The sequence below is a fragment of the Salvia splendens genome, chromosome 1, assembly GCF_004379255.2.
Source record: "Salvia splendens isolate huo1 chromosome 1, SspV2, whole genome shotgun sequence".
NCBI lineage: Eukaryota > Viridiplantae > Streptophyta > Magnoliopsida > Lamiales > Lamiaceae > Salvia > Salvia splendens.
Genome location: NC_056032.1, coordinates 35,912,109 through 35,925,633, shown reverse-complemented (window position 1 = coordinate 35,925,633; position 13,525 = coordinate 35,912,109). Strand labels below are relative to the sequence as shown.

The window sequence follows — 13,525 nt, the reverse complement described above, 5'->3', positions numbered from 1 at the left end:
TAATTTCACATACTTATTGAAAGTGATCTAATGACCAATAATTAACCAAAAACACGGAGGGTCATTGTTAAGCAATTTTAGGTCATATTATAAAATTCGGTTTTAAGGTTATGTTAATATTATTTTAGGTCATTATTTGTTAGAATGACCTAAAAATAAACTAACAATGACCTAAAAATGTCTTACGTATGATTTTATTTTGTGTTTCTGTATTTAAATCTAGTTTTGCATAAATCAAAACCCTACACATAGTATTATTTATACGGAGAGAAAGGATTAATTCAAATATTTTCCTAAATAGCTACCATCATTTTTATTTTATAAGCATAAAAGTAAAATAGAAATAAAATAAAATAATGAATCAAAATATTTTTTCACATGCATTTAAAAAAAATTGTTATTAGCTTTTAAAACTTTGAACAAAATAATAAAAGTTGAAAACTAAACAATGGAAATTAACTCATCTTGGGCTAATCCTATTAGGCTCGGGTTGATATCGTGTCAACCATATCGGGTTGCAGGCCACTCGATTAAGGGAATTCGGATTGTGAATTTTCAGACTAACTTTATCAAATTGTCGAGCTAGTTGAGTCAACCCGTAAGTTGACATTATCACTAGATATGCCGTCCATAAAAACATGTACAACTTCCAAGTATTAGAGTTGGCATTCTATAAACAATGCTGGAGTTGCATAACAAATCAAATGATTAATGAAAGGGCCAAACAGGCCAAGACAAACACCAACTGGATGTACTGTTACAACTTACAACACTTCTCTCTCTCTCTCTCTCTCTCTCTCTCCCCTGCAATATGACTACTATTATGGGACAACATAGAATCACAGCCAAACTTATTTGCATGGTGCAATGCTAAAAACTATGCACCTACAGCGTGAAAAAATAAAGAATGGATGAGGTAAAAAATACATCTACAAGAATTTTCACCGTTTTGAAGACACAGTCTTCCTACGCAGCCATTGATGCAGAGATTTCTTGGTCGCCTTTAGCCTTCGAAGAATTATAGGTCTTCGTGTTGGATATTCTGATGTTTCTGCCAAGCTACTCTTTTCGTCTACTTCAAAATTTAAACCCGGACTTGTAGGACTTCCCTTGTTATCTCTGTCACTCCTAGCTCTTGAACTCGCTTCAATAACCTCAAGCGCCAAGTCATGTTTCAATAATCGAATCACAGCTTCCCCAACTCCACTATCTTCTCTGCTGTTACGGTCACCGTGTCTCTGTTGCTCTAGTATGATCGACAAATCATCTTTTATTGATTTTCCTGCAAACACAATTATAGGTGAAATTATTGGTCTCATTAATCTTGACTTCCAACAGCAGAAACAACAAACAAGGAGGATGTCAACTTTATTTAGTCACTGTTGTTTTCTCAGATTTTGAAGAATCATTTTCAGATAGAGATTATGAAGGATATGAATGGTTTCAAAATCACCAATGGGGAGTATTGTATACGACATTGTTACCTGCAGCACACTTCTCTTTGATCTTCCGAATAACTGCAAGAACAACAATTCGAGCTTCCACCTGCCATTGTATCATAGAAAGCATGGTGAAATCGAGCAACATGTGTTCGATGATATATAATCAGAGAGCAACTACTTTCAGAAGCATGAATTTAAACTGATTGAATTCTATTTAAGTCATAACATCATTTTTGTGGATATGTTAAATTAACATCATTTTTTTGGACTCTGTACAGCTGTTCCACTACTATTACAACTTAAGGATGTGCAAGTATACCTTGGTAAGACCTCGGAGGTCAATGAAGAGACTTTCAGCATTACTATCTTGCAGGTATTCTGTAACTTTCTCCAGCAGCAGGCTTTGATGCCCAAAATCTGTTATATGAGAAGCATATTGGCCTTCACTCCGACGTTCGGTTTGCAACACACCTTCGCACCAGTCTTCGATGAGTTGCTTCAGATGATGATCATTAGGTTTGTACCTTCAGAAGGTTGGTTGATGCACCGAAGTTTAGGAACTGCGAATAAAATTTATCACCACATACCAAATCCTAGTACACATCAGGGCATTACTGAACAAATTAAAGTAAACCTCCTCATGTTCATGATTGATACAAAGATGAATACAACATTAAGAAATAAATCTCAGGTGAGCATACCCTGCTTTTCTCATTTGCTGATATATTGCAAGACAATGTTGTAGTCCCCGCAGTGAACCATCCACATTGCGGTCTCTAAGAATAGTGTTGTAGGTCACCTGAAATTTGAATTTTTAGGTAAACTGCAACTGACAAATTAAAGGGAAGAGGAAATCATTCACGGTGAGATCCTCTACCATATTTGGTTTTATTTGATATTTCTTCATCTCTTTAAACAACTTAAATGCAAGCTTTGGCTTCTTCTGTTTTACACAGATCTGCAGTCGAAAAGTTAAAAACTATAGAAAGCAAACCAGTCATTTTAAAAGGGCAGCGTAATCAAGCATACTCTTCGTGTCAGTATAGGGAGCTGGAATAGTTACTGAGATTATGCACCTTAATAGCTGTTGTATAGGCAATAACATCAGGTTGAACCCCACTTTCACGCATGGATGTCAAGATCTGCAAAGCAAGTAAAAAGGTCATCTCCTCTAATCTTATTAACGTTCCACTGCCTATAATGGAAAATTTACTCAATGATACAACTAGATATGAGTGAAACTCCAAAGCCCAAAATATGCCAGTACAAAGCACTAACATTTCTGTTTTTACGGTTCACTTATGATATAACCTTTTACCCATTTGCCGGATTATGGAATGGCAGGCAATACCATATAAGTATAACTTAGACTGTAAAGCTGAAATTCTAGACCTGGCAAGTCAAGATCCTTTTTCATATGTTCCCAATTACATACAAAATGACATCGTTATGATAATTTCTCATATACTACTATATCAGAATTGAACCAATATTTCAAATGCAGCAGAATTTATTATTCCATGCACAAATGTGACAGACCTTAGAAAGTTAACCATCATATACAGGGAAAGTAGAACAGCTTACTTGTAAAGCACCCAGTACATTTCCTGAGCCTCCACAAACATCTATTAATATTGACCAGCTAATATGATTAGGAGTAAGGTTGAAAGTTTTCATTTCCTCCATCAAATCTTTGGCACGGTAATAATCAGTACCACAGGCTTTCATCATAATATTATAAGTCGAAGTGGTGGGTCTAAATGGAACTCTCATGGTTAAGTGTGAGCACAACCTAAGAGGAACTCCCATTTCAGTCATTTGGTCCACTGCTTCAGTGTATGCATGGTTAATCATATCACCACTGATAGTTTGTTGAGAACCCCTCTCTTTCCAGCATTGGAACAGCCGAAAAGCCCGATCAAATTGGCAAACCTCAACACAGGCATGAAGAAGGGTATTGAAACACTGGGTATTGGGTTGAGCACCAGCTTGAAGCATTTCATCAAATAGTATAATTGCTTTCTCTAAGAGACCTGCATTCGCACATGCACTGATCAATGATGACCAAGTAATTGTGTTGGGAACGATACCAGATAACAGCATATCTTCTTTGATTTCAAGTGCCTGTTTCCACATTTTGGCATCTGCAAAGACCTGAATATTATGGGAAGAGGAGATATATTTAACCTTCTCACTCATAATTCCTTGGAACAGAGAAAAAATCGTAGTGTTCAAGTTATTCAAGGACTTTTCGTGTAACGGAATGCATATTAGTTGAATGCAATGGTGAATACTGCAACAATGTATATAGCATCTATTTTAATTGCAATAATATTTGGCTATCACATCCTCACAAATTGGTAGTCTAGTTATCATGAAAAAATGGAGTACAAGGAAAAATACATCACAAGCATCTCACAGGAGAATGCAATTATTTTGTACCCCAACCGGACTAAAAACGAATAAATTTCTAAAAACATTAGTCATTCAAGATTATACCTTAATGATCGTGCTATATGTGAAGTCGTCCAATTTCAATACACCTTTTGACTCCAGCTCCCGTATCTGCTTATATGTATCTTGGGCAAGCTCAACTTTTGCAGCAAGACAACATGATTTGAGAAGTATGTTATGTGATGTAATATCAGACATCATACCAAGTGTCTGCATTTTGCAATAACTTAAGTCAAACAGCTGATATTAAGTCAAACAGCTGATATTTCAGCTAAAAAGTTAAAAGAGAGCATTGATAAAAAGTAAAGAGAGCAAGGAGGTTAAAAATCCTGCATCTTGTTATTAACGAATCAAGTTTGGAAGAGAGGCCCAATTGCTTTCTTGCATGAAAGCAACAAGAGCCATGGAGAGAAGAAAGACAGAGAGAACCTTACTTCCATTTTCTTGTAGATACCCAGCGTGTAGCTTAGATCATGGGAATTCACATTCATAAGACTGTTGAATACATATATGTTTGGGGTGATATTTTCAGCAAGTAATCCCTGGAGAAAAAACATTTAAAACAGCAGGCATCATTAATAAGTTATAACAACATAAGACGCCTGGGGGGATGATTATTAATTAGTACCAGTATAGACATAAATTGTGCGTAAGAGAATTCCAGATAATATACCACTGTTTCAAGATTACTTATAAAGAGTAAAATACATCCTTAAATCATAAAGGTCAAGACAAGCATAAGTACCTCATAAATGGCCCTTGACTTCAAGTAGTCACCACAAAGACCACATACATCTATTATTGTGCGGTATGCGTGCATATTAGGAGAACTTAAAATTTGCTTTGATGCTTCGAAGGCTTTCAGTGCAGAATCCAAGTCCCGTTTCTTCCCAAATTCAAGAATTATTGAACAAAATAGCACTTCAGCATGAGGGAAATTCTGTGCATACCTGAGAATAGCCATATTAAAGTTTGATCAAGTCTTAGGAGAGTTTATTATTCAATTAAAGCTTGCCCTTATCAGTGCCATTGAGTTCTGGGCCCTTCGGCTTACCAAATAACAAAACATTTAACTTTGTGTATGTATATATTAAATGCATTCAGCGTGAAATGAGGTGACTGGTTTTGGTGCATGAGATATAAATAATACATCTAGAATTGATCAAGGGTAGAAAAAACGGAATAGCAAACCATAAGAGAGAAGTAGCAACAAACAGGTTACGAGTTCATAGTAGGGAGTTAATAAAAAAAGATGGAAGAGAAGGCAGAAGATATTATCTTCCCAGCCAGACCAATCATCACAGATCTATCGTCTTTTACTTCAATAAGCTTCACCTCTACACATATTTAAAAGAAAATGATTTAATATAAACCAAAAAAGAGTTAAAGCAAACCTGATGGCTGCTGTAGGATCCCTCTTGGTGATGCAAAGTTTTATGAACTCAGATGGCTCCACCAGTTCTTTGATTATAAATTGAAATCCTGAACCAGTTAAACACACACTTCTGGGATGTAAAAATCTTGCAACCAATCTGATCAGGCTCTCCAATTCCAAAAAATAATTAAATACTACTAATAATAATTATTATAAAAATGGTTAAGCTCTCCTAGCTATATATATACAGACACTTTTTCTTGCAATTCAATGTAAACTGTTTCCGCTTAGGCCTATTTCCCGGAGCATTAATTGATCATCAAACTTGGGGGAGAATAAGCATGATGATTTTTACTGATGAGGTCATTTGCAGAATAACAGCCATGAGGTACTTTACTGATACTATAAAATAAATGCTAAAGTTGAGTGGCATACCAGCAAACATTTCTATCAAGCTCACGAGCCGCTCCAGCTCACCGCATTTCAGTAATCCCCGGCACTCTGCCTTCAACGACTCAATGGCAACTTCATCAAACAGCCCCGCCGGCTCGACGCCGAGCTTCTGAATGCCGTTGAACAGCGTAACAAAAATTCTATCGAGCTTTCCGTCACGAAGAAGTCTGACAACGCCATGGGCTAAATGTTCCGATTTCAGCAATGTTAGAAATTCCGATATGTTTACCCCCGATGCGACCACGCTCTCTGCTATCATGAGAAAATCATCGAACTTTCCGTCCTCAGCGAGCTTGGATGCTAGCTTGGTGTAGTAAGCCAGGCTCTGGCGATTAGCCCAGCGCGAAGAGGAGAGAAGGGGAGAGGAAGCGGGAAATTGGGGCTTTTGCTTGGGGTTATGATTTGGTCTGGGTTTGGTAGTGGTAGAGGTGGTGGAGTGGCGGTGACGGCGGCGGTAGTTACCAGAAGGGGTGGCTGAGGGAGGGAGGACGGTGGCGGAGGCGAGGATCGATAGTGCGTCCCTCATTTCCTGGCCAACCGTTTTTTCCCCCTTTTCCAGTTGCCGGTATAAATATTAAAGTCAAGTGATGGTATGCTTTATTTTCACTTGTCGTTTTTCAGGATTGAATTCGAAAGGCGGGTGCTTCATTTCTACACCTACGACATAAATTCATATAAATATTAGGAATTTATTCGTGAAACAACTCTAAATATCTCAAAATATTTATGAAGTTATTTACAAGTCACATTTTCACATTTTGTCTTTTTTATATCTTCTTACCTCGACATAAATATATTTTTTGTATTTGTTCATATTAACTAAAACTTAATTTATTCAAAATTATTACTCAATATGAAAAAGATTAATCCCCGTGTTTATAATTAAAAGCATATTTAAAATTACATTAAAGTTAACAAATAATACTATTGACTAATTTATAAATTTTTATCAGAAATACTAGTGTATTATTTTTTAGCATTTTAATTGTTTATCGTTAATTTTGAAACACGTGGTATGCATATGAAAAGATTTTTGTTTATTACTGATCTTTAAAAATATTTTTTTTAAAATACACATAAATTTAATGCATTATTAGTAGAATAAGAGAAATATAAACAAAAGGAATAAAAATGCATAAAAAAAAGATAATTGAAGCAATGCTAGTAAATTCTGAGATTCATTTTTTCAAATAAAAAATAAAAAAATTATTTTTAAAAGATTGACTATATTGAAAATAGTCCATATTTTTAAATGAAGAAAATAGTTTGGGCCAAAAGTTCTAGTTCTGAGTAGTGGGCCAAAAGTCGGGCGAGGAAAATCCAATAGTAAGATAGTTTGTTGGGCCGGACTTTTTCAAACAACGCTATGCCCTTCCTACCCACACATAGTATTTCTCCACCGCCGGCCGCCGCCGAACTATCATTCGAATTTCTTCGACGCCAACTGCATTCGGTATCAATTGAAGCGAAAGCAATCTTCAAGGAACAAAAATGCCTCCCAAGCAATCGAAAGCCGAAGTAGTGAAGAAGCAGAAGGCGGTCGAGGACAAAACTTTCGGATTGAAGAACAAAAACAAATCTAAGACTGTACAGAAGTACGTACAGTCTCTCAAGCAGTCCGGACAGCCCAAACCCGACCCAAGCAAACTCCAAGCGCAGGTCAAATTATAGTATTCCAGTTTTCAGTCATCGACGATTGCTTCTATCGGTCCAAGTTGTGTGTGCAAATCGGAGTTGCTACCAGCCTCATTTTTCTTTTTCTTATTTTTCAAATTGACTAAAAATGTACAGAAGAAGAAAGAGGAGGAGAAAGCTAAGGAGAAGGAGCTTGCTGAGTTGTTCAAAGTTGCTGTGAAACAGCCTAAAGTCCCTGTTGGTGAGTTTTTCTCTGAGATTTTACTATTGACTTAGGAACCAATTTGTTAGTGAGAGGCAATGTTTAATTTTTTGAGCCCTCCTGTGATTTGGTATTATTGTTGCTTATACTCTTAACAATGCTGTCTTCAGGCGTCGATCCAAAGTCTGTACTGTGCGAGCATTTCAAGTTGGGGCAATGTGCAAAAGGGTTCAAGTGCAAATTCTCCCATGACTTGAATGTGCAGAGGAAAGGAGAGAAGATTGATATCTATAGCGATACACGGGAGGAAGGTTGGCATTCCAAGTAACTTCACTTCAAGTCTAAACCCCAACCCAAAATTCTAATGCATGTTTTTTTAATGATTAATTTTTGCACCTAATAAAAAAGAACAAGGAACCATGGAGGACTGGGATCAAGAAACATTGGAGAAGGTTGTCGCGTCCAAGAGCAATGAATACAACAACAAGAATAAGCCTACTGATATCGTAAGCATTTGTCTGTTAATGTTGTCTAATTGTGTTACTTATTGACATTGTTCAACTGGATAGTTGGCATGCTTCCTTTTCCTTTAATGGAGTTCTTAAGGGCATCCGCAAAGCGGATCATGTCCAGAGGGGACGGGACCCTCGCAGAACTCGATGTGAGTGGGGTGGGGGTGGAGGCTAGCATCATGAAAGCAAGTGAATGCCACACCCCTTCCCTCGGCCGAGACTATGTATAAGTAAAATATTATAATTTGTGGGATATAATCCTTTACATTAGCGAAGTTTTTATAAGTTGTTTCCCCCACGTTTAATTGTGTTTTAGATGTGGGACAAAACTTGAGTGAATTTTGCCGTATATTAAGGGAGCATTTTATAGGTGGCTTTCCCACTCTCATATTGGTTGTGACTTCAACGTGGGATATTGGTTGGTTTTACACTTGAGGGAAAACTTTTATTGCTTTTTTATATATAGAGTAAATGCCAAAATTGGTCCTGAACATATGCTCATTTTATGATTTTGGTCATAGACTTTATCTTTTGAATTTTTTGGTCCTGTACATTTCAAATCGGATCACAATTGGTCCTCCGTTAACAATTCCGTTGTCAGCGATTTTTAATCACAATTTTGACCAACTTAAGCAATTTTTAATGGGATTACCAACTCCTAATCATAACCTTAATTATTTTAAAGATATATCATTTAAAATACCAAAATAAGAGTATTAAAAAAGAAAATAAAGAGTAAGCAATAAGTTTACAACACTCTAACAATTTTTGAACAAAAACGAAAGGTCACTCTCACCCTCTCTCACTTCGACGGCGCCGTTGTTCTCCGAGCGGCGAGCGACAGGACGAGAGCTAAGCTAGTTTATCGGCGGAGAACGATAAGTCGACGGAGAAGGAGAACGAGAAGGGGGAGGGGAAGGGGAAGAGCACCTGCCTCTCAAAATCGAATCCGACTGAGAATCGACCTCAAGCACCGCCTCCTACTGAGAATCGAAGGGGTGGGAAGGAGTCGGTGCGGCGGAGGTGGTCGGCGAGGACGAGGCGGAAGCCTTGCAGGATGTACTGGCACTCGGAGTGGGTGTCGAGATTAAGGCGTTTGGAGTCCGGCGCCAGCCACCGCAGGAATCCGAAGGTGAGAGGACATTTGGAGGAAACAGTGTCGTTTTGGAGGAGGCTGCGGCGGTGTACCGAGAAGGACGCCGATGGGATTATTAGTAATTGGAAATTGAGAGTAAAAATAGCTACAAATAAATGAAGCGAAGCATCTAAAATTGAGGAGATGAAGGGATCAGCGAGGTTTGCAATTGTGAGAGTGTGAGAAAATGGAGGTGAGGTGAGTTTCATTTGCAGCTGCAGGTGGCGGCTAACAACGATGACTAGTTGCAGAGAGAAAAGGTTCAGAGAAGGAGGCAATTTTACCACTTTGATTTATGATTTTATTTAAAAAATAATTTTGATTATTAAATAATTAAAAATTGCTTAAGTTGGTCAAAATTGTGATTAAAATCGCTTACTGTTAAATATTAACGGAATTGTTAACGGAAGACCAATTGTGATCCGATTTGAAATGTATAGGTCCAAAAAATTCAAAAGATAAAGTCTATGACCAAAATCATAAAATGGACATCTGTTCAGGACCAATTTTTGCCTTTACTCTTATATAAATGTGTTGGGTTTAAATACAAAATCAATACTTAGCCTACTGGAAGATGTTCTTTGGTGAAATTAAAAGGTTGTGGGTTAAAAACTGAACTCACTTTTATTTTTATTTCTGTTTTTTGACTCTTTTTATGCTTATTTCTGCTTTCACTCTTTTTTATTGTTTTTTGTGGTGTTTTTTATTGCTTGTTTCTTTCTTATTTGCTTTATTTTTTTAAATAGTATGTTTATATTTTTGTTAGCATAGAAATTTAATTCATATACAAAAGTAATTTGCATCTGAATTTATTTAAATATTAATTTAAAATTTTAAGTTAATATTATTCACGTATGAATTTTTTATTTCGAATGAATTTCGTATTTTGAATTAAACTGAAAATTCAATTCAATTAGAATATGCATGATAAATAAAATGAAGTAAGAAATGAATAAAAAATTAAAGGGTGGAACCTATGAATAGTCAAGGTAAGGAAGATGTGATGTGATAGGTTGTGGGTAGTATTTCTTAAGTAAGGGAAGAGGTAAAAAGTGTGGTGGGGCCCATGAATAGTTAAAGGAAGGGACGGTTAAGGGATGTGGGTACTGGGTTGTGAATGGCCTAATTGATTACATAGGATTTGTTAGATTCTAGTGTTCAACTTCTAGCAAGCACAAAAGGCTGCAATTTCGGAAGAAAAAAAAACGAAACAAGGGATGAGTAAAATGATTCTGAATCATATATTGAGTAAAGTGTTTATTTAGTTCTTCCACATGCAAATGTTTGGTAATTACAAGGTTAGAAACTCTTCTTATGTTTGTTGCCACTGCATATGCTTGTTAGAAGTTTAATGGATGATCATCATGGTGAAACTAGACAAAGTTTACATAGTACTCCAATATTCATTGAATAATTTGAATTGCTAATGGAAAATATTATAATTTCATTTTGATAGATGTATGTAATAGAAAAAGGTTTTGTTGCTGTTTTTTAATAAGAGCCTCAATTTATGACAAACGTAATTCAACAAATCTCATTCGCATGAGGACTGGAGTCAGTTTTCTGTTGAGATAATTACATAGTCGATAAACATGCCGAGCTGCACTTCTTTTCTACTTAAAATGATTCATAAACAAAAGTTGAGCTATTGCGAGTCTATTTAATTTAGCTCGGTGAGAATGTTTATGTGTAATTGACTAATTGTATAAGCGGTGTCTCATTATTTGGAATTTTGTGAAAAACTCTCTCTTCTCACCTGACTGCAGGTATGTAAATACTTTTTGGAGGCAGTGGAGAAGAAACAATATGGTTGGTTTTGGGTTTGCCCAAATGGCAGTAAAGAATGCCATTACCGGCATGCACTTCCACCTGGATATGTTTTAAAATCTCAAATGAAGGCCCTGTTGGAGGAGGAAGCTCAGAAGATAACTATTGAGGAAGAGATAGAAAACCAGGTAACTTCTGCCTGGTGGAGCCATATGTTCTGAATTTATTAAATTTTTTGTGGGTTGTTTTGCTTCTTGAGCAGTGTTGTTAGGGTCGCGGGGTGCACCGGGTCGATGAGGTGAAAATTCGGGTCGACGAGTACTGAAAATATCAAAACAAAGGAATATATGAAGGGTGGCAGCAAAAGATCTTTGAATTGTTTATTTGTTTAGGAGTGAAGAGGCCGAATTCTAAAGTGTAGAAAGTAGGTTTGAAAAGTTTGATGTGGCGCATGCATATATATAGAGAATTGTGATTGAGAGAGTCAGAAAACATGTCAGAGATTTGAGAAACTCAGAGATAGCATGTGTTTAGGGCGACCCAGCCGACCCAGCGGCGACCCTGTATCTCGATCAACCCACCCATGTTGGGGCGGTGATGGTCTCGACCCGGGCGACCCGAGCGACCCAAACGACATTTTGACAACACTGTTCTTGAGTTTGTCCTCCTCACTTCCTCGAGCCCCTGATGTCAATTTATTGTGCTAATAGGTTTTCATACTTATTTTTTCAGCGTGCAAAAGTATCTACCTGTACTCCTATGACTACGGACTTGTTCATGCAATGGAAGATGAAAAAGGTGGAAGAGAGAGAAGCTGGATTGGCTGCACAAAGGGCAGAGAGGGCCAAGAATGACCGTATGAGGTAATTCCTCTTCAGGGACTTCTCGTATTCATGTTTAGGTATTCTTATCCTCATGTGCCTGCTGGATGTAAATATATTCTTAATATATGCTTTCTTATTTCCCAGTGGTCGAGAGTTGTTCCTCTTAGATGCAAGCTTGTTTGTCGATGATGCTGAGGCCTATGACAAGTACCAGAGAGAAGAGGAACCCGACGTCGAGCAGAAGGTAGTGCGTTGTCTCTGTCCTACTATTCGTATCTCTTAGTTGGTGATCTGATTTGTTTCTGAAATGTTGTCTGGTCCTCAAAAAAACGTAGTCGATGGAAATTGCAAAAATACAAGGCAATTTAAGGATCAAAATATGTTAGCACTGTCAAGTGATAATAGTTCTTCTATCAGATACAGTTCACCCTTAACTACATGGTGCTGTTAGTCAAATTAGCATGAAATCTTATAGCTCTCGAGAAGTCTTGCACACCTGTTGAAAGAAATAAATATACTCCAAAACCATCAACAGTTTGGCTCTCTTGTATTATCGTCTACATGGATCACCTTAGAGTCGTGAAAGACGTAGTTTTCACTCATTACCTTTACTTCTTTCTATCAAATTTGTAGCATCCAAATAGTATCTGGTCCAATCTTCGATCCTGAAAAGGTGCATACAACATACTACTCCCTCCGTCCCTCTGTAGTTGGCTCGGATTGTCATGTTATAGTTGAGTCATTTCTTTGTCTGGCCATAAGCAACATATTACATACCTCTTAATTTATTCTCTCTCCTACTTTATTCTCTCTTCACTTAACTCACACAACACAATTTTCTTAATTCCTGTGCCCAAAGAAATATCTCTACTATAGTGGGACGAATGGAGTACTGTATTATAGGCAGAAGTGTATATCAGATATTTTTCTTACTTGCTGAGCTGATCATGGTGTCAGAAATAATTGCTTTTACTCTTATTATTTTTGTAGTGCTTCACATATCTTGTTCTCCTATGCATTTTGATGGCAGTCTCTGATGTTTTGACTCACTCTTATATTCAGGCTGATAATGGTCCTGCCATGGACGGGCCAAGTTCGTCCTCGTCAACTGCACGAAATGAAGAAGATATCACTAATCCTGTTGGTGATAACGAGGAGGATGATGACGATGATCTTGACATGGATGAGCTGGAAGAACTGGAAGCTAGCCTTTCGAGAACAACATTGCAAATCAAAGAACCAGGGGACAGCACATGATAACCAGACTACTCCCAAAAAATGTGAGAATTCGATCAAATTTTTGTCTAATTATCTGAATGAATGTATTTTATTCTATCTAGACTGATTGCTGAAGCAATTTTGTGAAAGTAGATGCTGATTTTTGTTTGTAGACATCAATTACATTGAGCAAGTTTTGAATTGTTTCGAGACTAAAAAAATTTGTGGACTAAATTGCAACTGAAATGTGTGGCAAACACTTTTGTGCAAATCGTTTACTAATGGCAGGTTGATATTGATGCCACATCTATAATTACTAATAAGTGATTCTCTCGTGTGATTTTTGTTCATACAAAAATGTTGCTTGTATTTTTAAGATTGACTAAATGTTTCTATATATAAAGTAAAATGTATTGTTATAAATATATTCAGACAAAAAGATGTGTGTTCTCTTATTATTTATTACAAGCAAAATTTATATGCTTGTACATAAAGTAGTCGTTATAAT

The 13,525-nt window shown here is 36.9% G+C and overlaps 2 protein-coding genes across 3 annotated transcripts; one reads left to right on the top strand and one right to left on the bottom strand.

Annotated features, from left to right (window-relative positions):
* Positions 1-688: 688 nt before the first annotated feature.
* Positions 689-6,333, bottom strand: LOC121748478 (pentatricopeptide repeat-containing protein At5g02830, chloroplastic-like). 2 transcript variants are annotated; one of them, XM_042142866.1, is made up of 12 exons: positions 5,707-6,333; positions 5,291-5,378; positions 4,642-4,846; positions 4,331-4,438; positions 3,942-4,106; positions 3,027-3,596; positions 2,519-2,584; positions 2,320-2,421; positions 2,144-2,241; positions 1,762-1,966; positions 1,485-1,545; positions 689-1,282 (listed from the first exon to the last, which is right to left on the bottom strand). In XM_042142866.1, the coding sequence occupies exons 1-12, from the start codon at positions 6,248-6,250 to the stop codon at positions 942-944; spliced, it is 2,553 nt and encodes an 850-aa protein (XP_041998800.1). In that variant the 5' UTR covers positions 6,251-6,333; the 3' UTR covers positions 689-941. The 2 variants fall into 2 exon arrangements, with proteins under 2 accessions (XP_041998800.1, XP_041998808.1); XM_042142874.1 differs by having other exon boundaries at positions 2,320-2,400; positions 5,707-6,330.
* A 767-nt stretch (positions 6,334-7,100) lies between these two features.
* Positions 7,101-13,330, top strand: LOC121748471 (zinc finger CCCH domain-containing protein 11-like). Its single transcript, XM_042142854.1, has 8 exons — positions 7,101-7,383; positions 7,516-7,600; positions 7,732-7,872; positions 7,970-8,067; positions 10,975-11,163; positions 11,708-11,838; positions 11,944-12,043; positions 12,862-13,330. Exons 1-8 carry the CDS (start codon positions 7,216-7,218, stop codon positions 13,054-13,056), a joined length of 1,107 nt encoding a protein of 368 aa, XP_041998788.1. The 5' UTR covers positions 7,101-7,215; the 3' UTR covers positions 13,057-13,330.
* Positions 13,331-13,525: the final 195 nt, after the last annotated feature.

Excerpts from the sequence above, each read along its gene's own strand:
- LOC121748471 (XM_042142854.1), top strand. The coding sequence starts at position 7,216 with ATGCCTCCCAAGCAATCGAAAGCCGAAGTAGTGAAGAAGCAGAAGGCG. Across the intron at positions 7,601-7,731 it reads ACAGCCTAAAGTCCCTGTTG|GCGTCGATCCAAAGTCTGTA; the intron begins GTGAGTTTTTCT and ends TGCTGTCTTCAG. Across the intron at positions 12,044-12,861 it reads AACCCGACGTCGAGCAGAAG|GCTGATAATGGTCCTGCCAT; the intron begins GTAGTGCGTTGT and ends TCTTATATTCAG.
- LOC121748478 (XM_042142866.1), bottom strand. The coding sequence starts at position 6,250 with ATGAGGGACGCACTATCGATCCTCGCCTCCGCCACCGTCCTCCCTCCC. Across the intron at positions 3,597-3,941 it reads CATATAGCACGATCATTAAG|GTCTTTGCAGATGCCAAAAT; the intron begins GTATAATCTTGA and ends CATAATATTCAG. Across the intron at positions 2,242-2,319 it reads ATCAAATAAAACCAAATATG|GTGACCTACAACACTATTCT; the intron begins GTAGAGGATCTC and ends TTCAAATTTCAG.